At 55.6% G+C, this 24695-nt stretch overlaps 1 protein-coding gene across 1 annotated transcript; it reads right to left on the minus strand.

The window, feature by feature from the left end:
- Positions 1-925: 925 nt before the first annotated feature.
- UBAC1 (UBA domain containing 1) lies at positions 926-24188 on the minus strand. Its single transcript, XM_081590639.1, has 10 exons — positions 23792-24188; positions 19183-19303; positions 18375-18448; positions 15031-15138; positions 14049-14151; positions 13661-13769; positions 12831-13044; positions 7257-7343; positions 6519-6657; positions 926-1455 (listed from the first exon to the last, which is right to left on the minus strand). Exons 1-10 carry the CDS (start codon positions 23927-23929, stop codon positions 1340-1342), a joined length of 1209 nt encoding a protein of 402 aa, XP_081446765.1. The 5' UTR covers positions 23930-24188; the 3' UTR covers positions 926-1339.
- Positions 24189-24695: the final 507 nt, after the last annotated feature.

The raw sequence follows: 24695 nt of genomic DNA on the forward strand, positions 1-24695 counted from the left end.
CTGGCTCAGTCTGGTGGTAAGTGGACTTGGCCGCACAGCAGCGAGGCTGCCTGTGGGCAGTGCCCCACCTCCCACACCAGGCACCTTGGACCACAGGCCCCACTGCCAAGGCCTCCCCTTGGGCATCTTTCTCACACTGCCAGGTGCCACTTGAGACCCACATGGGGCTCACAGGAAGAAAAAGTCCTCCAGGAACCACAGTGAAGGGCGTCAGACGGCAGGGCTGTGGGCCGGCTCATCTTGGACGTCCCCCCTGCAGGTGGGTGCAGCAGGCCCGGGGCAGCCACAGCTCAAGGCCCCCCACAGAGGGCACTTCACAGGAACAAGAGCCCAGGTGGGCCATCAGCGCCCAGGAGACACCTAGCTGCCACGGTCCCCGCCCTCCTGACCTGCAACAGCAGCGTGGGAATTGTGTCTGAGGAGGGCTGGCTGTCCAGGGGGATCCAAGGGACAGGATCTCTTCAACCAAAGCACACGGGCTGGTGGCTCCAGCAGTGCACGGAGGTCCGAAAAGGGGCTCTGATCCCTGCATGCATTTCTTACTAAGGGGCCCCTTGAACACCTGCCAGGAAAGAAGGCGTGTGAGGCCCACTCACACCCTCACACATCCACACTGTGTGCACCAGGCCAGCCCCCAGATGGCGTGGCTGGTCAGTTTCTCATTTAAAAACACAGAGTGTTTACATACTTAAAAAGCAGCCAGGGACGGGCAGAGCAGATCAACTCTGGCACTCAGCTCCCACCTCAGAGACAGGGACACGCAGTCCCTCAACCCCAAGAAAACCATGAGATCTGGCCAAGGAAGCGTGCAGATGGCCGCAGCGAGGGCCCCAGGGGAGGCAGTGAGCGTGGTCTCGGCGGGAACAAGAGCATCGCACGGACGCATGCCCCTCCTCCCCAGATGAAACCAGACTGAGACAGCAAGTTGGAAAAGGGGAATTTATTTATTAAAGAGAAGTCACCTGTGAATTCTTCTACTCAAGTTAGTACCTTTGACGATAACACACTGGATTGAAACATGCCTTGTTTCAAATAACAAGTGGACTCTACAAGCAGCACCTACGGTCAATTCAAGTAGCGGTTCAAGAGCCCAGGGGGACGTTGGAGGGAGGCGACCCCTTCCCGGGGTGATGGCCTTGTCTGTAAACACTGTCGGAGGCTGGAGGCGCGACCAAGCGCGCTGCCCGAGGTTTTTCAGCAGGAAGATCCCAGCAGGAGTGTGGCCCTGGCGCCCGACACCCAGGGCAGGGTCCCCTCTGGCCCACCTGCTCCCCTCCCCGGCCCAGGGGCATCCTGGGGTCTGCACGCTCTCCCCACCCCTTAGGCTGGGGCGCGCAGCCTACGTGCGATTCAGGGTCTGGAAGATTCTGGAGATCTGCAGCATGACCGGGCCCGTCTCCGGGTCGTTCATCCACTGGGTGCTGTTCAGCGGGTTCTCGAGCATGTCTTCAAACGCTGTGGGGACACGCAGAGCTGCTGGGGGACCGCACCCCACACGCCCGACACGTGGTGGCGGGAGCTCTCCTCCTGGCAGCTTCCCTTCCGGGTGAGCGGGGACAGGAGCCCCTCCCAGACCCCCGCCCCGCGCCGTCTCATCCAACAGGGAAGGCGGATGGTCACTGTGGGTGGGGCAGGACGACACGCCCACCTTCCCTGGCCCAGGGATTCTGGAACTCAACGTGGCAACAGCTACTAGGAATCTTAAAATAGCGACAACCCGTGACTCAGTGACTCCACTTCCAGGCCCACCCTGACAGAAAACACTTATGTAAGGATGATGTTGCCAGCTTAATAATGTCTAACTGGAAAAATCAAACTGCTCAATCTTAAGGAAACGACTTAAAAAAAAAAAAACCCAGAACATTAAAAATGAGCAGTTCTCTGAAATGAAAACGTTGAATTTCTAAACACTTTCATAAAGCGTCCCCCTCGCCAAACCAAAGATGCCTCCTAGCAAAAAAGCTCTCCAGCCCAGACACACGATGGCCAACTCGGTAGAGAGCAACCAACCGCTGGGCGGACGGTCGCCCTCGGATCTGGGAAGGACGGCTTTATGCCAGACCTCCTCATGGCAGCCAACGTCAAACCGTGTCCGTGAAAGTGGCTCCCAGTTTGCGGGTTCACAGCTGCTCAGGGTCATGGGGGCCCGAGCCCCGGGCTCAGTGGGAAAGTCTGACCTCATTATGTTTACAACCTGATGACCCTCCCAGCCCTGAAGAGCGTCACCAGGCCCCCCTTAACTGAAATTTCAGAAAGAGAACCCAGAAAGATGACTCAGCATCCGGGAGAACAAACATAAAGTGGGTTTCATGAGGTGAGGAAGGCCACGCCCCCATTCCTCCCAGCAAGCGGCAAAATCAACGCCAGGAGGAGGACAGAGCTGCACAAAAAGATGGAAAAAGCACTAAATATGAAAACCACAGAGATGAAGATTTACCCGAGAAAGGACTTTCTGCCTCACGCCTGTGCATTGTTAGCGATGAGAAGCGCGGCACGCGACCAAGGATGTCCCTGACGTGCCAAGAGCTGTTGACAGAGCTCTAAGAGCAACGTGGCAGCTGAAACAGAACGACAGGCGTGCAGAGGCGACAAATGAAGGAACGTGCAAAGGCTGGGAGAAAAGTGTTCAAAGGGACAGAGCTGCTGGGTCCCTGTCTGGGGCGGGGGGGAGAGGGGTGGATCTCACCCGGAAAGCCCCGTCAGTTGCCAAGATGTCACCACGAGCTTACACGTCCACATTCTTGGACTTGCTCATTTGCCTTCCAGCTGCCTGTCCTTAGGGAGTCGGAGCTGCACCCAAAGAAGTGGGTTCAAACACAGTTTATTGCAGGTAGAGGTTCAAAAGCAACAAAATGGAACAGTGTTTTTTATGAGAAAAAAAGTTTTACTGAACTATAAAAACAAGGTGATTAAAATTTATTTTTAGAATTTTTGTCTTCTTTCTTAATTCAGTATGTTTCCATTGCTTTATGGAATATTAGAGCTAAAAGTTCCTGGAGAAGGAAATGGCAACCCCCTCCAGTATTCCTGCCTGGGAACTCCACGGACAGAGGAGGCTGGAGGGCTATGCAGCCCTTGGGGTCGCAAGAGGCACGCGTGACTTAGAGACTGAACAATAGCAGCAAAGAGCTCAAACGTGCTTCAGAGGTGACGTCCGAGGCGCTGCACGTGCCCAAGACCGCAGGGCCGACTGAAAGGCAGGTGATTTTATGACCGCAAATAGGGGAACGTATTCTTGAGAAACCTGTATGCAGCTCAGGAAGCAACAGTTAGAACTGGACATGGAACAGACTGGTTCCAAATAGGAAAAGGAGTACGTCAAGGCTGTATATTGTCACCCTGCTTATTTAACTTATATGCAGAGTACATCATGAGAAACGCTGGGCTTGAAGAAACACAAGCTGGAATCAAGATTGCAGGGAGAAATACCAATAACCTCAGATATGCAGATGACACCACTCTTATGGCAGAAAGTGAAGAAGAACTAGAGAGCCTCTTGATGAAAGTGAAAGAGGAGAGTGAAAAAGTTGGCTTAAAGCTCAACATTCAGAAAACTAAGATCATAGCATCTGGTCCCATCACTTCATGGGAAATAGATGGGGAAACAGTGGAAACAGTATCAGACTTTATATTTTTGGGCTCCAAAATCACTGCAGATGGTGATTGCAGCCATGAAATTAAAAGACGCTTACTCCTTGGAAGGCAAGTTATGACCAACCTAGATAGCATATTTAAAAGCAGAGACATTACTTTGCCAACAAAGGTCCATCTAGTCAAGGCTATGATTTTTCCAGTGGTCATGTATGGATGTGCGAGTTGGACGGTGAAGAAAGCTGAGCGCCGCAGAATTGATGCTTTTGAAGTGTGGTGTTGGAGAAGACTCTTGAGAGTCCCTTGGACTGCAAGGAGATCCAATCAATCCATCCTAATGGAGATCAGTCCTGGGTGTTCATTGGAAAGACTTGATATTGAAGCTGAAACTCCAATACTTTGGCCACCTCATGCGAAGAGTTGACTCATTGGAAAAGACCCTAATGCTGGGTAGGATTGGGGGTGGGAGGAGAAGGGGACGACAGAGGATGAGATGGTTGGATGGCATCACTGACTCAGTGGACATGGGTTTGGGTTGACTCCGGGAGTTGGTGATGGACAGGGAGGCCTGGCGTGCTGCGGTTCAGGGGGTCGCAAAGAGCCGGACACGACTGAGCGACTGAACTGAGGGGAACGTATTCAGTTCAGTTGTTTTGTTGTTGTTTAGTTTCTAAGTCATATTATTAACATAATTAACAAATTTAATGTATTTGTTAAATGATGTGACATATCCATAGAATGAGATACCTGAACTGCTACAATCTCATTTTTAAAAGAAAAAATGCATCAAATGTGAGGAGAAATTAAGCACCAGAAAGCTGCCTGCAGTGTGGCTGTCTGCTCCAGACCTCACCAGACACCAGAAGGAAACCCACCAGCTGGGGCTGGGGATGGTGACTTCTACCTCCTCAAGTTTCCCTGTGTTTTCCAAATGTTCTATACTGCATATTTTACTTCATCTAAAAAGATAAAAGTCATTAAAAATCCTACCAGAAATGCCTTGAGACAAGTGTGTAGCTGCAGAGGCGACCTCACCATGGGACGCTCTCTCCTGCAGGACCCTGGGGTCTGACAGGGGGGACCCTGGACCAGTGCACGTCCCATCCAGGTCACTGACCCAGGGCCTGTAGACTGGGCGGCACTCACTTTGGGTGGTTTATTTTAGAAATGCAAGAAACACTCGATACAGCAGATGTAAAACCACATGATAATCTCAACAGCGAAAAGTCATCCAGAAAGCTGACCTCCCACTCACAATTGAAAAATCTTAGCATCTAACTAGAGAGAAAAGGGGAACTTACTTAATCTGACCAACTATGTCTTCAAAAATTAAGGAAAAAAAAGCTTAGAGCAAATCAGCAAATCACACACTCGATGGTCAAGCACTGAAAGCAACGCTTTAGGAAAGCACACGGGATCCTCCTGAGGTCTCTGGGGAGGAAGGCCGGAAGATGCTTCCAGTGTGGAGAGGACTGTACAAAGAATGGAAATAAACTCAGCATAAGCCACATCACTTAAGCCTGGAATTGGGGTACAAAGGGAAAAACTCCCTGCTTTATGCCACACACTCTTCCAGGTAGATCACAGACTTTAAAACAAAAAAATTTAAAACTGTTAAAAAAAGAAACAGGTGAAGGTCTTCCCAAGTTTGGAATCAGAGGGCTTTCTTTAAAGATGTATGTCATAAATGAAACAGACATGTTCCGCCGCCTTAAGATACAGGACGTCTGTTCATCACAGTGATCACCAGAGAAGGCAGAAATCGACAGAGGATCCTGGAGGTTTAAGTGTCTGAGAAAGGGTCAGTGTGCAGCAGGCACGAAGGCTCTGAGCGGTAGGACAGCGACCCAGGAGCGGAAGCGGTCAGAAAAGAGGGGCAGTGGAGGTCCTAGGAGAGGCTGAAACTTCTGCAAGAGGCTGTCCTTCAGACTGGGGAAATAGCCAAGCATGCAAAAGCCCTCTGCCCGCCTGGGCGGCTGCTCCTGGCAGCTGACAGCCAGGGGCCCTAAGCTGCTGTGGGCGGGGCTCCCTTTCAGGCCCCAGCCCAGGGCCCTGCCACCCCACCAGAGGCACGGAGCCCTGGGGGAACCCTCCCCCGAGGACCAGGCACAGGAGCACCCAGTGCAGCTCCACCGGCCCGGAAGCCGCAGGCGTCAAGCAGCCGCGCAGCAGGGTTGGCCATGGCACTGCCCAGCCCTCCAGGAAGTCAGCCCCAGGGGTCGGCCCAGAACACAGAGGGGCGACTGAATGGTCTGAGGACACGGACCCCCCACCAACATCACAGAGGAAGCCCCCGTGGCGGGGTGGTCACTGCAGTGGGGGGGGTGGTCACTGCGGGAGGGGGGTGATCACTGCGGGGGGGGGGTCACTGCAGCGGGGGTCACTGCAGCGGGGGGGTGATCACTGCAGCTGGGGGGGTGGTCACTGCAGCAGCGGTTGGGGGGGCGCACCTAGGGACTCTAAGGGCCTAGGTTGCGCTATGTTTTTCAAAAAGACCATTTTTTCAAGATGAACGGCAGGAATGTGGTTATTAATTTTACCATCACTCTTTAAAGTGACACAGATCATACATGCTCTTGTATATCACATCATATCTCACAGGGAAAACAAGCACCGAGGCAAGCCTTACAGAGGCTGAGAGCCACAGCCACCCAAGCCTCCTCGGCACGGCCCCGACCTGCTGGGTGCTGGGTACTCTCCCAACCAGATCACCTGCTGGAGCTGGTTTTTCAAAGCTGGAATGGAGTCACCGCACAGCAGGCTGTCACACCCGGGCAGGACCCAACCTCTGGGGCCCCGCAGTGACTCAGGCCACAGCCACCAGAACCCTGCAGGGGCAGCGACCGGGCGTGGCGGCCACGGTATCGCCCAGGACATCTGTGTGGTGGGCGGGTCCCGCCCCGAGCAGGCAGGAGCAAGGCACGTACCTAGTAAGGTTTTCGGGTTGGTCAGGCCCAGCTGCACCACAGGGTTGTCCAGGATGGCCTGAAACAGGGGGCTCTCGGGGTCGATGCCTTTGTCCAGCTCCTCGGGAGAGGGCTTGCGGTCTCCCAGCAGCCATTCGCACTGTGAACACCAGAGGGACAGGGTCAGCGCCTATGGTCTGCTGCCAACCTCAACGCTGCGGCTGGGGCTCCAGGGCTGCCCCGACGGCCAGGGGCCCTGACAAAAGAGCAAGTCCAGCCCGGCTGTCCCGGCAGACATGGGCACCGCAGCCCAGGGCACGGCTGCAGCTCTCCAGCCCGAGTGCACACCAGCGCCCTGTTGCAGGAAGCGGCCAAGGCGTGACCTCGTGGGCTCGTCCAGGAATGGCTGAAGCACAGGCCCACCTTGTCTTCCTGGACCGCGTGGGCCAGACTGAGTCTGCTCCCCAAGTGGCCCAGCGTCACCCCCAGCCCCGTCAGCAGTGGGCACGTGTCCACAGGGAAGCGTCATCTCGGTGTCAGTGTAACACAATACACAAGCTTCACACTCACCCGCAGAACACATACCTTTCTCTAAGAGGCAAAGCCCAGGATTTTCTCAGTACTTTAAAGTCTGTACACGGAGCCACCTACCCTGCTGTTGCACCTCAAAAGCAAAGCAGCCACCTGTGTGGGAAGGTGACCACCCACCCGGGGTACCCAGGCCGCACACGGCCTCGCGGGGCGCTGCCCGGTACTCACAGCGGCATTCTGCTGGTTGTTGTTCACCCTGAGGGCGTCAATCACTTCCTTCTCGTCAAAGCCCATCTCCATCAGGGAAATGACGGCCTGCAGGAGAGGCCACAGGCTCAACACCGTGCTCCCGGGCCCGGCGGCACCTTGGCAGGGGACATCTTAAAAAAAACACCACCACGAGGCTTCTCTGGGGGGTCTGGTGGTTAAGAATCTGCCTTGCAGTACAGGGGATGCCAGTTCGATCCCTGGTCTGGGAAGATCCCACAAGCTCTGGGGCAACTAAGCCTGTGTGCCACCCACAACGATCGAGCCTGCGGTGTCCTGGAGCCCGGGAGCCGCAGCTGCTGAAGCCCACGCGCCCAGAGCCGGTGCTCCACAAGAGAGGCCACCGCAAGGAGATCCTGAGCAGCGTGCCTGGCACGGCCCCTGCTCTCCGCAACCAGAGAAAGCGCGTGCGCAGCCACAGAGACCCAGCACGACCAAAATAAACACATCTTAAAAAAGAAATTAAAAAAAAACAAACCACCAGGTGTTCTATTTCAAGACCGTCTCCCTACGGCTTCATGGAGACACTTGCCGGCTCTCTGAACGACAGAGGGGCGGAACTGCAGGCTCGCGGCTGGAGGCTCACTGTCCCACCCGGGTCTCGCCAGCTGTGTCCCTGCGACTGCCAAGAGTGGGGCCGTCCTCACCACCGCGCAGCCCCTCTAGAGGGGCTGGCCAAGCGGGAGGAGCAGGTCAGAGAGAGGGCACATCAGCCCTCCCCATTCGAGTGGAGACTAAAACGTCAGTGATTTCTGAAACCGGGAGACATGTTCTTCACACTTTATCTTTGAAAAAAAAAAACCCTGAAATTAATTCTGAATGATTATTTAACAAGATTTAAGCTGTAAGTTAAACATATGTTGGTTTCTGGAGGAAACAATGACCCAGGGCTCTGTGTTTGGTGGTGGTGGTACATTTTTAGGACAAAAATCACATAACACTTCCTTCCCTTATCCTTGACTTCTACTGCATAACCTTTAACAGACCTTATTATAGGGGACTGGAATGCAAAAGTAGGAAGTCAAGAAACACCTGGCGTAACAGGCAAATTTGGCCTGGGAGTACAGAACGAAGCAGGGCAAAGGCTAATAGAGTTTTGCCAAGAGAACGCTCTGGTAATAGCAAACACTCTCTTCCAACAACACAAGAGAAGACTCTACACGTGGACATCACCAGATGGTCAACACTGAAATCAGATTGATTATATTCTTTGCAGCCAAAGATGGAGAAGCTCTATACAATCAGCAAAAACAAGACCGGGAGCAGACTGTGGCTCGGATCATGAACTGCCTATTGCCAAATTCAGACTTAAATTGAAGAAAGTAGGGAAAACCACTAGACCATTCAGGTATGACCTAGATCAAAACCCTTATGATTATACAGTGGAAGTGACAAATAGATTTAAGGGACTAGATCTGATAGACAGAGTGCCTGATGAACTATGGACAGAGGTTCGTGACATTGTACAGGAGATAGGGATCAAGACCATCCCCATGGAAAAGAAATGCAAAAAAGCAAAATGGCTGTCTGAGGAGGCCTTACAGATAGCTGGGAAGAGAAGAGAAGCGAAAAGCAAAGGAGAAAACGAAAGATATTCCCATCTGAATGCAGAGATCCAAAGAATAGCAAGGAGAGATAAGAAAGCCTTCCTCAGCGATCAATGCAAAGAAATAGAGGAAAACAACAGATTGGGAAAGACTAGAGATCTCTTCAAGAAAATTAGAGATACCAAAGGAACATTTCATGCAAAGATAGGCTCGATAAAGGACAGAAATGGTATGGACCTAACAGAAGCAGAAGATATTAAGAAGAGGTGGCAAGAATACACAGAACTGTACAAAAAAGATCTTCACGACCCAGATAATCACGATGGTGTGATCACTCACCTAGAGCCAGACATCCTGGAATGTGAAGTCAAGTGGGCCTTAGAAAGCATCACTACGAACAAAGCTAGTGGAGGTGATGAATTCCAGTTGAGCTATTTCAAATCCTCAAAGGTGATGCTGTGAAAGTGCTGCACTTGATATGCCACCAAATCTGGAAAACTCAGCAGTGGCCACAGGACTGGAAAAGGTCAGTTTTCGTTCCAATCCCAAAGAAAGGCAATGCCAAAGAATGCTCAAACTACCGCACAATTGCACTCATCTCACGTGCTAGTAAAGTAATGCTCAAAATTCTCCAAGCCAGGCTTCAGCAATACGTGAACCGTGAACTTCCAGATGTTCAAGCTGGTTTTAGAAAAGGCAGAGGAACCAGAGATCAAATTGCCAATATCCACTGGATCATCGAAAAAGCAAGAGTTCCAGAAAAACATCTATTTCTGCTTTATTGACTATGCCAAAGCCTTTGACTGTGTGGATCACAAGAAACTGTGGAAAATTCTGAAAGACATGGGAATACCAGACCATCTGACCTGTCTCTTGAGAAACCTGTATGCAGGTCAGGAAGCAACAGTTAGAACTGGACATGGAACAACAGACTGGTTCCAAATAGGAAAAGGAGTATGTCAAGGCTGTATATTGTCACCCTGCTTATTTAACTTATATGCAGAGTGCATCATGAGAAACGCTGGGCTGGAAGAAACACAAGCTGGAATCAAGATTGCCGGGAGAAATATCAATAACCTCAGATATGCAGATGACACCACTCTTATGGCAGAAAGTGAAGAACTAAAGAGCCTCTTGATGAAGGTGAAAGAGGAGAGTGAAAAAGTTGGCTTAAAGCTCAACATTCAGAAAACCAAGATCATGGCATCTGGTCCCATCACTTCATGGGAAATAGATGGGGAAACAGTGGAAAGAGTGTCAAGACTTTATTTTTTTGGGCTCCAAAATCACTGTAGATGGTGATTGCAGCCATGAAATTAAAAGACGCTTACTCCTTGGAAGGAAGGTTATGGCCAACCTAGATTGCATATTTAAAAACAGAGACATTACTTTGCCAACAAAAGTCCGTCTAGTCAAGGCTATGGTTTTTCCAGTGACCATGTATGGATGTGAGAGTTGGACGGTGAAAAAGCTGAGCGCCGCAGAATTGATGCTTTTGAACTGAGGTGTTGGAGAAGACTCTTGAGAGTCCCTTGGACTGCAAGGAGATCCAATCAATCCATCCTAAGGGAGATCAATCCTGGGTGTTCATTGGAAGAACTGATGTTGAAGCTGAAACTCCAATACTTTGGGCACCTCATGAGAAGAGTTGCCTCATTGGAAAAGACCCTAATGCTGGGTAGGATTGGGGGCAGGAGGAGAAGGGGACGACAGAGGATGAGATGGTTGGATGGCATCACCGACTCGATGGACATGGGTTTGGGTAGACTCCGGGAGTTGGTGATGGACAGAGAGGCCTGGCGTGCTGCGATTCATGGGGTCGCAAAGAGTCGGACACGACTGAGCGACTGAACTGAACTGAACTGAACATACCACAGAAAGGTAAAGGCTTCATCAAAGTTGCAAGGGTTTCTCTTAACTCTCGGGAGGTCAGACCATGCCCTTGAAGCCCCTGATGCTGTCTTTCCCTCGACCTCCCCCCAGGTGTCGGCTGCCTTCACGCCACTGGCCCCTGGTATCGTGTGGACACTCGCGTGGCCCTGGCACGCTCTGGCTTCATGGACGTCACCCCGTTCACCCTGTAGCCAATCTGGACAGCTTCAAAGAGAACTCAACAGAGGCAGCAGCCGCCTGCGAGGACGATAGGGAGCAGGCTTTACCTGGAGCCAGACCGTGCACAGTGAGTGTTCAGGTCAGTCCTTTCTGCTTGGGACCCCCTTCCTCTGCTCCCCTGGGCCATTCCCCACCTCCGGCCTGTCAGCACATGCTGCGGGCAGAGACCCCCATAGTGCTTGATATCAACATCACATAAAATCGCCTGAGTCCACTCTGAAACCCAAGGGTAGGAGGGCCTTTTCCATCAAGTGTCAACATAAACCACCCTCTCTCCTCACTTCTGTCTCAGCACCAGGACTGCTGGGGGGGAATTCCAGATGCTCCCCACGCCCTTCTTCCCAGCCCTCCAGGGAGGACCCTCATGTGGACACGTTGAGAGGCCACTGTGCCCGCAGGCTCTTCACAGTCACTGCCCTGTCCGCGACCAAGGTGGGGGAGCGGAGGCAGCTGAAGGTCTGTCTCAGGTCCAAGCCTTGCTCTCCAACCTGCTCTCCCCAGGATCTGAGCTAACGTCTCATCCTTACTGGACCCTCCCCGACTGGTTCAGGATCACAGACCCTGGCCATTCAAGCCTCGACACCCTTTTGGGAAAAAGAATGACTGAAGATGGTTAAGAACGACAACCCAGAGGAGGAAAGGCCTTTAAGGTGGCAACCAAGACCATGAACTACTGTCAGCACGCCTGACCGGGCCCCGCAGGAGCCCCCTGGGGAAGGCGTGCAGCCCAATAGCAGAGCACGGTACCCGCCCAGGGAGAGGCTGCACTTTCCGAACAGGGTCCAGGGCCAACCGACTGGACTCCCAAGAGACTAAGACGAAGAGACACACACTTCCTTCGGGACCGAGAAACGCTGGACTAAAGTAACCAGGTGCTTCTGCACGTAGAGCTCAACTCAAGGGAAAATCCCAAAGGAACAGAAATGAAGCAACAACACCCTGGCCTCCCAGAGGGTGTACGCTGGGGGACGGGGGGCTGGGGCCCAGCGTCATGCACAGGACGCAGACCTGGGGTCCATGCCGGGGGGAAGCAGGAGCTGAACACCAGGACCCTGAGCGGGGTCTGCATCCCCACAGAGAGGGGCAGTGGAAGACCCCCACCCCACCCTGTGGCGGACACCGCACGGCCCACGAGCCCTGCTGATTAACAGGAGTGCCGGCTCCTGTCCGAGGTCCCGCTCAGCCCTGCAGATGCAGGCTCTGAATCACCTGCAGAGGGCACCTCACGGCCTGGCCACGGGGGTTCCCATGGAAACAAGCCCACAGGTGAGCCCAGGATGAGGCATCAGGCCCCAACAAATTGGGGCCACAAGCAAAATCAGGAGGACGTGAAGAACCGGAGCCCTAACGCCTGGAGCTGACAGAGCTATGACCTGAAAGAAAACAGAACATGCTCACGGTATCAAAGACGCCCAGGAGATTAAACCAAAATTAAACCTAATGAAAGAAGAGAACAGTGAAAAAACACAGAAATGTAAAAGCATCAAATACAAGGTGACGGTGAAGAGGTGGCCGTAAAGATGGACACTCAGGTCAGCGGGCCGAGTACAGCCAGAGGCCTTGGGACCCGGGCCCTTGAATCCCCCAGATGCTGCACTGACCAGCCTGACAAGCCTCCTGCCCACGTGGCGGCCCATCAGCCAGTGGGTGACCCTCCGGTCTCTGGGCAGGGCCCCCGCCTGACCCCACGGCTCGAGGACACTTATAAACTTCAAACCGGAGACTCCAGACTCAAGTCTGTCCAGAGCCCTCCCAGCCTCGCCCCCTGCCGGGCCGGGGGCCTGGCCTGGGGGCTGCGGCTTCCCCCACATGACTCGCCTCGGGAGGACCAGCCTCTCCACCTGCCAGGCACCCCTCGCCGCCCGTCAACACACACCCGGGCATCTGCACGGAACTCCCTTTTCCTCCGGATCTTCTTGAAGATCTCCGTCAGTTCGTCTCTGGCCTCCTCCTCCTCCTCGCTGGTCCCGGCGGCAGGGGTGGCCTCGGCACCCGCCTCTCCCTGCGAGGCTGGGCCTGGGAGCGGTGTGTCGATCGTGGGGTCCTCCGCGTGCTCGATAAGCCACTCCATGGCCTGGGGCACCGACATGCTGCAAGGTAAGACGGCCCCTGAGCAGCACCTCCAGGCCAAGGAACCAGGCCTTTGCGACCCCGAGAAAAGCCTCTCCGACTTCACGGCTTCCCCAGCGCGAGCTGCCGAGTCCTGTACGAGGATCTAAGACAGCACGTCTGAAGCCCTGGCCCCGCAAGGTGCGGCCAGAACAGACGCCCACATGCAGAAAGCCATGGGAGGCAAGCCCAGGAGGTGCCCGCAAGAGTCTGGATCCAAAGCGAAAAGAACACAGCCCGCTGACCATCCCTCGGTTACAGACCATTTATTTCAGATCTGAACATATCGGAGGGCAAGTAACTAATAACAGGAAACTACAGGAGACTCCCAGGACACCACCGCCTACATGCCGGGTCCTCCTCAGCCCCGCTGGGGACAGGCTGTGATCTGAGTTCCCGGAAAACGAGAGCCCGGTGAGGTGCACGACCACCGTCAGGCGCCACACTCCCGGTAAGCGAGCCCACCGCACACCGCCCTCTAAGACCTGGAGACGGCCCGCCTGAGGCTCTGGAACACGCCTCTAGGCCCTCCACCGACACTCACACACCCTGGAGACGACTCAGTCACGGGGCCCGGGGCGGGGGGCCCAGACGTACTGGTTCAGCCGCAGGGCCTTGGCCGCCCTGGTCTCCGGGAAGCCCATCTCCGTGAGCTGCCGCAGGGCCGCCTCGTCCATGCGCTCGTCCTCGTCCTCGTCCAGCATGGCTGCGGGCCAGAGACAGCACTGTGAGTGCCCGGGCCGCGCCCGGCCACACGAGGGGTGCTTCCCCGAGCCCCCCGCAGGCCCAGCACCCTGCCTGAGCACCAGACATGCGTGGCTAATCTCTTACACCTCAGAAAACCTGAGACAGACCCGTCAGCTCTCGCCGTGTAGACGCAGGCAACGGTGTGAGAAGCCCACTAGGCCCCCATCTACTGCCCCTTCCGTGGGGGGTGTGAACAGTGACGGCCGAGGGTGGGCCTCCGCCCAGGTCCCGCTCCTACCGTTTGCCTTCTTAAATAATTCCACGGCATCTGGGTTCAGCGCCAGCAGCTTCTGAGCCACCTCGATGAGAGACACCAGGATTCTCCGGAGCTCCGTCTGGAACTGCAGTGAAAGCACAAGACGCTCAACAAAGCTGCCGGATCCGAAACAGCCGCCCCAACCTGAAATCCGAATCTGTGAGTCAAATCACGTCCAGATAACCGAGGAGAAGAGCAACAGGGCTCTCAGCAGGACGGGAGGCAGAGGCTCCGCCGCTCAGCTCCAGCCCAGAGGAGGCATCTGGCCCGTTGGCCGCTAAGCGAGCTGAGAGCTTAGGCTTCACTGAAGAAAACAGGCGGATTCTACGGGTTCCACTGATGTGGGCCTCTGGCTTTCACTGCAACCATTTCACCTTCTCAACAAGGTGGGGGGCTGCTGGGAATGTCATCAGAAACCCCCCACCAATTGCCCGTCTCCCCAACAGTGAGGCTCGGCAGTCGTGAGAGACACGCGACGGCCAGCGAGAGATAGGTGTGCCCAGGTTCTGATGCCCTGGCCAACACAGAGCTCTCTGGAAGAGACCCTCAGAGGCGTGTTCCTGAACTAACCAGATTGTGGCAGAGCCCGCAGACCGACCCGTAGTCTGGGTACCACCCCCAACTCTTGCCCAGCAGGCGCCCGAGTCCTGGCCCAGCCCTGGCTCAGGAGCACTGGAAATGCTCTGCTTTAACTAAGAACCTTCCGATCCAAACTAAGCAAGAGTCAGATTTCTATCTAAAAGGTTTTGCAAACTCAGCACAACACTCACATTTCCCCACAGTATCGAATCCTATTGGCCCTGCCTTTCAATGTCTTTTAAAATCTTTTATCTTGAATTAATTTGCCTACAGAAGAGCTCCAGTACAGGGCACAGAGTTCCTGCAACCCCTACACCCTGCTTCCCAAGTGCCCTCAGGAGGTCTCCTCGGCCCCCCAGTGGCCACAGCCCCCGCGGGCACTCACGTCCCTCGTGCTGGTCTGCACCACGGCCCGGTCCATGCTGTAGGAGGGCAGGCTGGCGGTGGCTCGGAAGATGGCATCTCTGTCCGGGGCTTTCTGCTCTTGCTTCTTCTAACACAGGAAAGTAATCAGAGGATCAGATGTGAGTGTGAGAGCAGCGAAAGGCAAGACTGTCCTCTGAACAAACAGCTCTAACCAGGGAGCGCGGGAGTCCTGGGAGCTGGAGCCACACGCCCCTGACGAGCAGGGAGGATTCTGGACGGTTCTGTGCGTGGCTTCAGGGACAGAAGACTGGACGGTCGCAGACTGCTGGCCCTGGAGCACGGCAGTAGAGAGTGGGGAAGACAGACACTGACTCTTGTCGTCACAGACTGACCACCACACAGGAGCGATGGCTGGGTGAGCGGGCAGACTACAGAGGAACCATGAAGACTGCCCGGACGCGGCCCGAGAAACCCCGAACCAAGGAGCCCAGGAGGAGAGGCACGATGCTAACCCCAGGCAGCAGGCCGAGCCCCACGCCACTCGGCTCCTGGGATGTTGGGGAGGAGATGTGGCTGCAGGCGGGGGGCATGACCCGCCAGGCCCCGAGCAGCAAGTGAGCTCCCAGGGCCTCTGACAGGGACGTGAGGAAAGTCTGCAACGAGAACGACAGAGACAGAAGTGGGGAAAGAGGGTGAAGGAGAGAGACACGCAGGGAAGAGAAGGAAAAGCACAGAGCGAGGCCGCTCAGCGAGGCAGGAGAGCAGAGGATGCCGGCCAGCTCATCGGAGGACAAGCGTCTGCGTGGAAACTTTAAACATCTCTCAGAAAGCAGGTCCCAGTCCACAGGAGTCCCAGAGAGAGAAAACGAGGCAGGGGAAAGTATCCACAAGTACCCAGAGAACTTCCAGAATCTCCAGGGTCAACGTGCGAGGAGTCAGGGAGGAGCACAGACCAGGCATAGGGGAAGGAGAGTGGGGCTGACCGGCTCCTGCCGCCAACCCTGGGGACACCTTGGAGACCAGGGCGAAGGCCCCATCGAGCAGAGGCGCGCGCTCCCTCAGCAGCCACTGAAGGCTGCGCACAGGGCCTCCAGACCTCTGCCTCTCGGAGATACTGGTGCGAGGCTGGCCCCAGCCAACCCAGGAGAAGACGTTTGACTCTAGCAGGCACAAGGGGTGACGGCCCCAAGACCCCAAGACCCCAACCCTGCTCCCACACTCATGGCTGCCAACCCAGGGCCTGTGAGTGGGCGGCTGCACCTGGGGGCCAGGTCACGTTACAGGGCGCAGTGACTGGAGGGCCAGGGCCCTCGGAGGCCTGACCTAATCAGGCGAGTCTGTAACCAGGACAGGCGGGGCTCACTGCAGTCATGCAGATTAAAGCAAGAGGGATCCGACGCATGAGCTACCCACTGGCTGCTCTGAAGACGCAGGGGACTGCAGGCCAGGAAGGAGGTGGCCTCTGGGAGTGGAGGGTGGTCCTGGCTCACAGCCAGCAAGAAAACGGGACCCCAGCTGTTCCAAGTGCTGGAACAGGATTCTGCCAAACACCCGAAAAAGCCGGAAGTAGAGGCTCCCAAGAGGAAGGCAGACCCGAGTTCAACTCCTGAGCACAGGGCCCAGCTAGGCCTGTCTGGCATGGACCCGGCAACCTGTGTGCTAACGGGGCTGTTCCGCGCCGGCAAGCCTGCAGTCAGGGAGCGCGCAGATGCGGGAGACGCAGCAGGGGCCGTACAGAGGGAGGCGGCAGCCCCGCACGGCGCAGCTGATGCAGCGGGACGGGCCGGAGGAGCTGAGGGCTAGCTCCCAGAGTAGGCACCAGCAGATGGCCTCACACTTGTGACCCCAGTCTCACGGGGGTGTATTAGCTTGGGAACAGAATCTGAAAAAATGAGTAGTAAGCCTACAGCAATTACTGGCTCCAGGAAAAACAAAACTGTACACAAAAAAAGGAGAGCTCCCCTTAGCAAACCGCTCAGGGCAGAGAGCGACACTGACGTAAGAATAACAACAACAGGGACTCTGAATCTTTGACCAAGATTCAGAGGAGCAGGGGGCTGCGCGTGGGGGTGGGGGCAGAGCCACCCAGATCACCAAGGAGCAACCAAGAGAGTCTCAAGTTGAGAATCCAAGAGATAACAACCCGGGATGTTGTTCAGAAACCAAGAGGAGAATCACTGAAGACAGGCTCAAAAGAACGCGGGCACTCGCCGCTCGAGCGCGTGACTCGGGAGAGAGAAGTGACTGCTGACTTGTTACAACATCTGGAGTATCGTTCGGCTTTCCAGATACACGTATGACCTTGACTTTAAAAACGAATTATTCACAGAAACAGGCACGAACGTTTTTACAATATTTCATTTGACAGACATACACAGAGAAAAGGGGAGGGTCACTGCCTGGCAAGTCACCCGGAGCCGTGGGGGTGAAGGGAGCCTGCTGTTGACGCAGTCACCAAGGTTCAGGGAGTTTCCAGCGACCAAAACGGTAAGCTGAGAACAGGACCCGCCCCGCGGTTCCGGGAAGCGGGCCTGACTCCGGGGCCCCGATCCGTCTCCCGGACATGGGGAGCAGCGTGCCCGCGCCCAGGCAGGTGTGGCTGCAGATAAGCAGGGCCTCCTCCCGTGGCTGTCACGGGACCCCGAAATAGCTCGGTCCGCCACAGCCCCAGGGCCCAGCCCAGAGAGGCTGGCCTGCCTTCTCTGGGGTGAACGCTCTCCCAAGCATTTCGAAGCGTGAAGAGGACACTCTCCCCCTCGAGCTAAGCAAAGGCTGGCGTTCGCCCCTGGGCACGGCAGGCACCTGACCTAAGAGCAGAAAAGGGCCTGTTGATAGAACACATCTCCCACCTAGACCAGGCTTTCTGAGGAGCAAGGCTCTGAAGCGGCCACCACACGGGGAGCACGGGCACAGTTTTCCCGGGGCACCCGCGTCGGGGCGGGGGTCTCAGCCGAGGGCCAACGCCAAGGCTGCAGCAGCCTGTCCCACAAGAGCCGGGCGGGACCGGGAACCGACTCCGCGCAGGCTGGCGCCCCACTCTGCTCCCGCGCTCTGTGTGTTGTGGGTGGTCTTTAGCGACTTCTGGACTTTCTTCTGTCAGGAAATGAGAAGAGGAGGGATGGGAGCTCTAGATTAAACCCGACCCGGAGAACAGGCAGCATGCTCCTCTCTGCGGCCCGAAAGCGGAGCTGGTCGCTGGACCAGCCACGAGGCGAGGCACCGGTCGGCAGGCTGCCTGGCCGTGACGAAGGCCTGTGACCACACCTCCTGGGACCCGAGACCAGCAGGACCCACAGCCAGCCTCAGAAGTCTCTTTCGAGCCTCCCCTGACAGAGATCGCCAGTTCCAAACTCTGAAACTCACCTTTTCTTCTGCGGAGACTTCAGCCATCTGGGGGAGGGGGGCTGGAGCACGCTTTCTGACCAGCAGTATGACGTCTGCGGAAACAGCGCAGCAAGCTGGCTACCACCTCACACCCAGGAAGCGGCACAGAGGGTGCCAGGGAGACCCAAGGGCCGAGGAGCAGGGCTTCCCTCTGGGCACCTCGGACCCCAAATCTGCTGCCCCTGCTCCCCTACAGGCTCCGGCCCGGCAAGACCCTGGCTGAGGGGACCGGGGGGGACCGGCGTGCTTGTTTTAATGGCTCTGTTTTGAAAGTCTGGGAGGTCGGAGTGTCTGGTCTTAACCCTTAATTCTAAGGCACCTGGGGTGAGGTCAGTGCCCGGCTAACTCTGCCCGTGCCAACCAGACATCCAGGGAGGTCAGTAAACAATACTCTCGTCTTTCCAAAGCAGGCTACATAAAGGAGTCTCACAAATAAAATCGTGCTTTGAATGATACAGAAAACCCAACTTTTCCCCCCAAGACTCAGAGTGAATCAATGGACATCCATGTTAAGAGCATCTTCCTAGACGTCCCGAACAACCCACAGTTGTGCTTTCCCATCCCCTAAGTAAAGCCCGCAGCAGCTCTGGGGACCTTGGCTCTGCATGGAAACAGCATGGGTACCAGAGTTCACGTCTGGCTTCTCCAGGAGGCTGCCGCTCGGTCATTCCAGGGCGCACACTTTGTTTCAACAAAGGAGAACCAAACCTTGTGGCTGTCACGTCTCCCTGCTCAGCCCGCTCGGGACAGGGACCGTGCTGAGGGCGCTGTCCCCTCGCCCCCTTACCCTCGTCCTGGACGTGCTCCTCCAGGAGGGTCTTGGCATCACTCAGCACCCTCTCAGACGCGGCGTGTATTAATTTGTGATGGGTCACACTCTTGGGGTCTTCTAAGCTCCCAGGCGCACACTAGGAAACAGAAAAAACCATACAACGTATGTCAAGACAGAAGATAAATCGATCATGATACTAATAATACAGGACCTGACACCCCAAGCCATGCCAAGAACTTACTGGTTTTCTTACTGCTGCTAAGTCGCTTCAGTTGTGTCCAACTCTGTGCAACCCCATAGACAGCAGCCCACCAGGCTCCCCTGTCCCTGGGATTCTCCAGACAAGATCACTGGAGTGGGTTGTCATTTCCTTCTCCAATGCATGAAAGGGAAAAGTGAAAGTGAAGTCGCTCAGTCATGTCCGACTCTTAGCGACCCCATGGACTGTAGCCTACCAGGCTCCTCCGTCCATGGGATTTTCCAGGCAACAGTACTGGAGTGGGGTGCCATTGCCTTCTCCGGGTTTTCTTACTAGCTAAGAGTTAAAGCCAAGATGAAACTAGAGAACCCCGGCAATGGTGGAGATGCCACAGCCCCTAGTCCCTGAGGGCAGTGACTTGGCCACTGGACTCCCAAGTGACCCTCAACAGGCTCGTGGCTCAGACACAGAATGCCCTGTTGGCCATTAGTGGCTACCCAAATTGCCTCCTTAATCTGGAAACATCTGGAGAGTGATTTAAAGATGCAAATAGCAGGTCTGCTGTCTCCCAAGAATCTAAAGATCGAAGTGTGATCTGGGGTGTGGTCAGCGCCTGGCTAACTCCAGCCAGGCCAACCAGACGCCGTGGAGGTCGGTAAACAACATTCCGGCATTTCCCAAGCAGGCTTCCTTGGGAATCCTTACAGGAATCTTACTCCCCACCTTCCACCAGGGCACTCGACGGAGCCCAGTGACACGGCCGAGAGGAGCTGGTCCCTGGGGAGCAGGCCATAGGGCCCTGACCATGTAAACACCCATAAGACCCCGAGAAGGCAGGACGGCCTCAGCTCAGTCCCCAGCTCACCACGCGACGGCCACAGGGACCCCAAAGCGAGCTGCAGACATGGCTGGCAGGGCCCACTTGGCGGCCTGAAGGGCGTCACCTGGCACAGGGTTGCGTGTTACTGATTGGCAGTCCAGAAACCCCAGAACACACAATGTGGGGGCGGGCAGAGGTGCTGACGTCAAGGCTGCCCCAACACTGGGGATGCGCCGGCCCCAGAGTCCTCATGTCCTTCTCAGCTCAGCCGGGCTGCCTTTCCACCTCCCTCTGCCATCAGACACCCCGGACACACAACTGCTCACCCCAAGGGAGAAGCTAAGCCTCACTTCACCTCTCAACACTGGTGTCTGAAGAGCAGCTAGAGTTTTCAGCAATCAAACAGGAAAGAGGGGTCATGAGGGCTTAAGGGCAGTCACAGACGCACACAAAGTGTGGTTGGCAGGGACAAAGGTGGAAACCAGCCAACAGTAAGACACACTCTGACCATGTATGACAAGAGACACCCCTCCCTGGAATCTCACGATGGCTCTGCTCCCAGAAATACTGGGTGTGCTTCTTCTAATTCTAAAATCTGCAGGCTAGCTGGTGTGCCAAGTTCAGGATGCAGTCTATGAAACACAATTTTCCAAAACAATCCACATACTGGCTCCTGAAAAAAAAAACTGTACTCTGCAGCCTATCAACAGTCTCCAGGGGCAGAACACAGGCGTGAGTCAGCCACACTGTGCCTGCTTGTTCCGTTCTTTCCTTTGTTCTCAGCGGAGGCACTGGAGCAAGCTGGGCCCTGGCAGTGGAAAAGCCGGCCCAGAACCCACGGCTGGGGCAGGGGCCAGACCCCCGCGAGCCCGCTTCCTCCCGGAGGACTGGAGACCGGCTTCTCTTCCTCCTGACGTCAGTGTCATGTGAAGACACGCCTTGGTGTGATCTAAGAAGTGCTACCAGCCCTGCTAGCAGGCTACGTGCTGGCAAGTTTATCACACAGAAAACACCCACCATGCCGCAGGGGGCCACTTCTTAAAATCGTGATCCTCCGGTTACACAAGATAATTTACTCTGCCCCATGATCTAAGCTTGGGCTAGAGACCACCATGGCGGTCCCAAGCTATATAAAACCAAGAAGGGAAAGGCCACAGTGGCAATCCATTTCTGTAAGAGTTGTGATAATAAACCTTCACTAACAAAGCCGCTTTATTCAGTTAAAAATGCATATGCATAATAAAAAGTATAAACAAACCAGTAAAACTCCCAGGGGTCTTGTGGTAGGAGGAAACCCCCAGTGTCCCTCTGGGTAGAGGGGCAAGAGGAAGGGAAAGAGAACCCCAGCTCAGGCAAGGGGCGGGGAGCCGGAGGGGCCGGAGCGGAGCGGGGACACCATGATCTAAGCTGGGTGCACAGGTTTCCGGGGTGACGGCCAAGCACACAACTTGAGACCACTGTTTCCTAACTGGAAACACCTCCTGACGGGCTCACAAGGCCGCGAACTCTGCCCCCAGGACGGCACGGGCACAGAGGTGTGAGGGCTTCCTGACAGCTCAGCTCTGAGTCCCAAAATGTATGTCGGTTTTTTTGGTTGTGGAAGTCCCCTGCTGCTCGCCCACCACTTGCCTCGGCCCGGAATAAAATCTGCAGAATGGAATAAGATTTCTGTTCAAAGCAGGATAATGCCAGAAAACATCCCAAATGATACGCCTCAGTACCAACTGGAATAAAAATATCGGCAGCATGATGTGAATAGTTAGCCCAACGAAACTGACTCCCTCATTAACCCCAAGTGCTCCTGGAATCCTCAGCAAGCCTCCGTGAATCTAAGAGTTCTTGCTCTGTTTCCCCGCCAGAAAATAACGTTTTGATGGTTATGTCAATGCTTCGCATCGGTGAGTTAAACTAAGTGCCCCACTGATGAACCGGCTGACGTCCCCCAGCCTGACTCAGCAGGTGACAGGCCACCACCGCCATGCAGCTCTCTCGACTGACAATCTGGTTCCGTTTACAGGCATGCCTTGTTTTGTTGTGCCCTGGCTTTATTTTGCTTCCTGAATATTGGGCTTTTCACAAATTGAAGGTCTGTGGCAACCGTGTGTCCAGCAAGTCCCCTGGTGCCATTTTTCCAGTGGCATTATTTTTTAATTAAGGCATATACATTGTTTTTTCCAGATATAATGCCATTGCACACTTAATAGAGTAGTGCGTAAACACAACTTTTATATGCTGGGAAACCAAAAATGCGGGAGATAGCTCTGTGGTGACAGTTGCTTTGTTGTGGTGGTCTGGAAGGGAACCCACAGTATCTCAGCCGTGTGCCTGTATGCCATTAACCCACATGTTTGTTCTGGGCCATCAGGAGTCTGGGTGTGTGAAGACAATCCAGCCCTCAAGGGGCTCCTGTGCTGAGCGGGTGGACACACCATCTCAGAGAGGTTTGCACTGGGCAAGCAGCAAGCCTCGCTCTCATAATCTGGACACTCAGGGGGCTTCCAGCCTTCCCGCTGAGTTCTGTCGCGGTGGATTTTAGACAGTGAAATCACCCACCACTGCGTCAGAAGTAGAAACGGCCAAAACATAGCTGCCTGAGTGTGTGAGCCCACATCCCCCTCCTCCCTGATGTGAGACCAAGACGTTATTCACATCCAGGGTTTTCAGGAAGGGGACTCTGGCAACCAGAATGCTCTCTGGCCTGCTTGTGACAATTACAGAACAACTCCACAGAACCATATTCCCAAAAGGACCCGACAGTATTTTGCAGGAGTCATTAGAACAATAACTGGAAGTCTGTCCTTGGAGACCACACTAAAAGAGCCAGGGCTAGACTCTTGGTGGGCCCACAACAAATGTGTGAGTCAGCGGCATACAGGCACTTTTTGCACTAAGAGCCTGTGGCCTCCTTTGTCCTAAATCCTGACATGGAGATACTAGACCAAGATAGATAGACAAAGGATCGAGTTTCCTGAGGCAGCCTGAGTCACACGGACAGACGTCTTGGCCTGCCTTACAAAGTCGAGAAGCTTACAGAGGCAGACAAAGACTAGCACTCTGAGGGACCTACAAGGGGTGCTTCACGTTGAGTAAACTTTAAAAAGTGGCCCTCTCCCAGACCTGCCCGCGTAATCCACGTAAAGGCCGAGGAAAGCAAGGGGTGCATGGACCAGTTCGGCCAAGCCACACTATTTTAAATGATTCCAGCCACAGTGCGGGGGGTGCGGGGGGTGCACCAGTGGCCAGAGCCAGGCGCCGGCCCCCATGCCAGCCCCAGGAAACGGCTCCAAGCAGCCGGCTCTGCAAGGTCAAGGGAAGGCGCTTCTCCCGGAGGGTCTCTCTCTACCTTCTTGGGCACCAACTCCCAGCTCCGGGAACCTCGCCGCGACAGCAAGGGCGGATAGATGGATGCTGGAACCGCAAGAGGCCCCTTCCGGCGGCGACTTGGCCTCTCCCAGGCTGCGTCCCCAACGCGGCCTCCCGGGCTGTCTTGGGGGGAGTTAGACCAGAGGATAGAGGATAAGGCGCCCGGTCCGGAGCCCCAGCGTCCAGCGGGTGTCGGGGGCGGCGGAAGAAAGGGGGAGGCCTGGAACCGCGGCCGGCCTTACGTGCTTGAGGCAGCGCTCCTTGAGCTTCTCCACCGAAGTGTCCTCGGTCGCCTCCTCCAGCCACTCGGCGCCGTCGGACGCGCAGACGTGCAGCCGCAGCACCTTGCCCGCAAAGATCTTCTCCTCCTGCACGAACATCTCGCTGCCGCCGCAGCCTTCGCCGGGGTCTGGGGCCTGCGCCTGCCGCCCGGGCCCTGAAGGTCACCGGGGCGGGCGGGCCGGGGGCGGGGCCAGGCCGCCCGCGCGCTCCCTCGCTGGCCGCCGCCGCCCCGCCCCCGGCTCTCCCGCCGGCAGGCCGCCCGCCACTCGCCCCACCGCCCGCCCGCCCGAGCGGTAGCCCTAGCCCCGCCGCCGAGCCACCGAGGGCGCGCTGTCGCCGCTGCGCCGGAAGTGCGTCACAGTGCGTGCCCGGAGCGCGCCGGGAGATGTGGTCCTCCTGCGGCCGCCTCGCCGCCGCCGCCGCGCCGGAAGTGCGTCACTGGCCGCGTCCCGAGCGCGCCGGGAGTTGTAGTTCTCGGGGCCGCTTCCTTCCTTCAGCACTTTCCTACGTTGTGCCGTCGGGCGCCGCCGGCCAAGCGGGAGCAGTGCGTTTGCGAGTCCATTTTGAGATGGGTCTCAGTGTAAAATGCACACCGAACCTTAAAGAGTTGGCAGGAAAAGAGCACGAAAAATACCTCAACCATGTTTATATATTGAAACTGAGTCGGTGAAAGTCGATCCATCGTGTCCGACATCTTGCGGCCCCATGAACTATACGGTCCATGGAATTCTCCAGGCCAGAATACTGGAGTGGGTCGCCTTTCCCTTCTGCAGGGGATCTTCCCAACCCAGGGATCGAACCCAGGTCTCCCGCATTGCAGGCGGATTCTTCACCAGCTGAGCCACAAGGGAAGCCATATATATT

Source organism: Giraffa tippelskirchi, chromosome 4, assembly GCF_054371585.1.
Source record: "Giraffa tippelskirchi isolate mGirTip1 chromosome 4, T2T-mGirTip1v1.2.pri, whole genome shotgun sequence".
NCBI classification, from domain to species: Eukaryota; Metazoa; Chordata; class Mammalia; order Artiodactyla; family Giraffidae; genus Giraffa; species Giraffa tippelskirchi.